General features: G+C 37.7%; 1 protein-coding gene across 3 annotated transcripts in view; it reads right to left on the bottom strand.

The window, feature by feature from the left end:
* TXNDC16 (thioredoxin domain containing 16) overlaps positions 1-3014 on the bottom strand; it is a 94296-nt gene that overhangs the window by 7433 nt on the left and 83849 nt on the right. For all 3 annotated transcript variants that reach the window (XM_010834573.1, XM_010834575.1, XM_010834576.1), the window contains one exon: positions 2165-2355. In XM_010834573.1, the coding sequence (XP_010832875.1) occupies positions 2165-2355 (191 nt within the window). The remainder of the gene's footprint in view (positions 1-2164; positions 2356-3014) is intronic.

The following is a 3014-nucleotide window of genomic DNA, read 5'->3' on the forward strand; positions in this document are numbered from 1 at the left end:
CCAAAATTGAAAGAGACACGTGTACCCCAATGTTCATCGCAGCACTGTTTATAATAGCCAGGACATGGAAGCAACCTAGATGTCCATCAGCAGATGAATGGATAAGGAAGCTGTAGTACATATACACAATGGAGTATTACTCAGCCATTAAAAAGAATACATTTGAATCAGTTCTAATGAGGTGGATGAAACTGGAGCCTATTATACAGACTGAAGTTAAGACAGAAAGAAAAACACCAATACAGTATACTAACGCATATATATGGAATTTAGAAAGATGGCAACGATAACCCTGTATGTGAGACAGCAAAAGAGACACAAATGTATAGAACAGTCTTTTGGACTCTGTGGGAAAGGGAGAGGGTAGGATGATTTGGGAGAATGGCATTGAAACATGTATAATATCATATATGAAACAAATCGCCAGTCTAGGTTCAATGCAGGATACAGGATGCTTGGGGCTGGTGCACTGGGACAACCCAGAGGGATGGTATGGGGAGGGAGGAGGGAATATCCTCCCTCCCCATATGGGTTCGGGATTGGGAACACGTGTACACCTGTGGCGAATTCATGTTGATGTATGGCAAAACCAATACAATATTGTAAAGTAATTAACCTCCAATTAAAATAAATAAATTTATATTAAAAAAAAAAAGAAATGTCTAGACTAGACAAATCCAGAAAGACAGAAGATAAATCAGTGGTTAGGGAATGAAAAGAGGGGAGAATGGAGAGTGACTGTGAATGGGTACAGAGTTTCTTTTGGGGGTGATGAAAATATTTTAAAATTCAGTAGTGGTAATGGTTGTGAATGGTACAATCTTGCAAATATAACAACAACCAAAAAAAACCCAAAACACATTGAATTATACACTTTAAAAGAGTGTACTTTATGGTATGTGAATTGTATTTCAATATCCAAATATCTATAGACTATTTAGACATAAGAATTTAGTTAAAACTGCCTAATTTAACAAAAATGAAATGGATAGACCTCCTGGGAAGAAAAAGAATGTTGCAACGATTGACACTTAAATAAATTCAAAAATATGATTAAATATGCATAAACATACATAGTGATAGATTCACAAAATGCAAGCTGAGAGACAGAGTAACACTGAATTGGAGTTTATACACCAGAATTGTGTGTGTGCATGTACACATATATTCACATGTGTTCACATACACACATACACAAACTTATTTCAGAACTCAGTCATGAACAGCATCAAATGTTATTATAAAATAGTTCATTTGCTTTCCAATAACAAAACCTTTACAAGTGCCTTAGGAAACTTCATAACATCACTATTTCCTCAACAGACTAATGATCTAGGTTATTACATGTTAATTAAATTATAGCAACAGGCTTGTTGCCACAACTGTACATAAACTAACAAACATATTTATGCCACAAGTACAAAGCCACAGTGGTTTTAGAAAAATAGCAACTATGGCATGTCATGTCTTGGGTTTCCCTTGTGGCTCAGACGGTAAAGAATCTGCCTGCAATGCAAGAGACCCAGGTTTGATCTCTGGGTCGGGAAGATCCCCTGGAGAAGAAAATGGAAATCCACTCCAGTATTCTTGCCTAGAGAATTCCATAGACAGAGGAGCCTGGTGGGCTACAGTCCATGGGGTCGCAAAGAGTTGGATACCACTGAACAACTACACTTTCACTTTCATGGTATGTCATAAAACCAGCATTGTGAATTCTGGGCCAAGATCTATTTTCTTGTGGTTCAAAATTCTGGCTCTGGAGTACAACAGAGCCATGTTGAAATCCAAGTTTCCTCATTTACTGGTTAATTATATGACTTTGAACTAGTTATTTAGCTCTTCTACAGGTATGTCCTATGAGAATTCTCACATTCTCCTGTGAGAATAAAGGAGATAATGTATGTGAAGCATGTAACTTTGTGCATGATACCTACTGAGCATTCAATAAATGTTTAGCTATTATTAAGTTTAATATAACAGCACTCATTTTCTGTGGGTAAGAATATCCACCATAGAGCAGACTGTATGGACAACGCTATCAGCATATTTAGAATATTTACAAACATTACAATTCAATTAATTCTAGCATTCATCAGCTATAATTCAAGTTTAAAAATCCATGAAACAAAATGTCAAATTGTACACATTAAAACAGGAAACTTACTGATAGGACTTTCCAGTCCTGCTTCTAATTTTTTCAGCCACAATAAAAGGTTCTGTTTAGTGACAGCCTGGTCTGAAGGAAATGCAAACACGTGGCCACCTGAATGCAGATTCACCACAACAAGAAGAGGAAGGGGAGGCAGGGTACCAAAATATGCCTGTAAGACTCCTCTCCCCACTGGTGTCTTCTTCCTAGAAAAGAGAGCAACTGAACATGTTAATGAATATTTCTTTCTATAGCAAAATAACAAGAACAACAGTTTGTATAACATTCACCTTTAAATACAGCACCATACCAGGAAGTTTATTTTACGGAAATAAGTCCTAAAAATCAAAGTCTATAACTACATCACTAGTAATCAGAATCGTAAAATGTTTCTTTTAACATGAGGTATGTACTGTATATCTCTTAGGAGAAAAAAGGCAGCATGAGAGTTTAGTCCACAGGATCATCAATTTTGTCCTGATATAATCAATATATATTTCTTTCAAAGTACAGTCAAGTATCTGATCATGTCAGCTCAAAATTAAATGGCTCAGTCAGTTCAGTTCAGTCGCTCAGTTGTGTCCAACTCTTTGCAACCCCATGAATCACAGCACGCCAGGCCTCCCTGTCCATCACCAACTCCTGGAGTTCACTCGGACTCACGTCCATTGAGTCGGTGATGCAATCCAGCCATCTCATCCTCTGTCGTCCCCTTTTCCTCCTGTCCCCAATCCCTCCCAGCATCAGAGTCTTTTCCAATGAGTCAACTCTTCGCATGAGGTGGCCAAAGTACTGGAGTTTCAGCTTTAGCATCATTCCTTCCAAAGAACACCCAGGACTGATCTCCTTCAGAATGGACTGGTTG

Source organism: Bison bison, unplaced genomic scaffold, assembly GCF_000754665.1.
Source record: "Bison bison bison isolate TAMUID 2011002044 unplaced genomic scaffold, Bison_UMD1.0 scf7180017864034, whole genome shotgun sequence".
In the NCBI taxonomy this organism is placed as follows: Eukaryota; Metazoa; Chordata; class Mammalia; order Artiodactyla; family Bovidae; genus Bison; species Bison bison.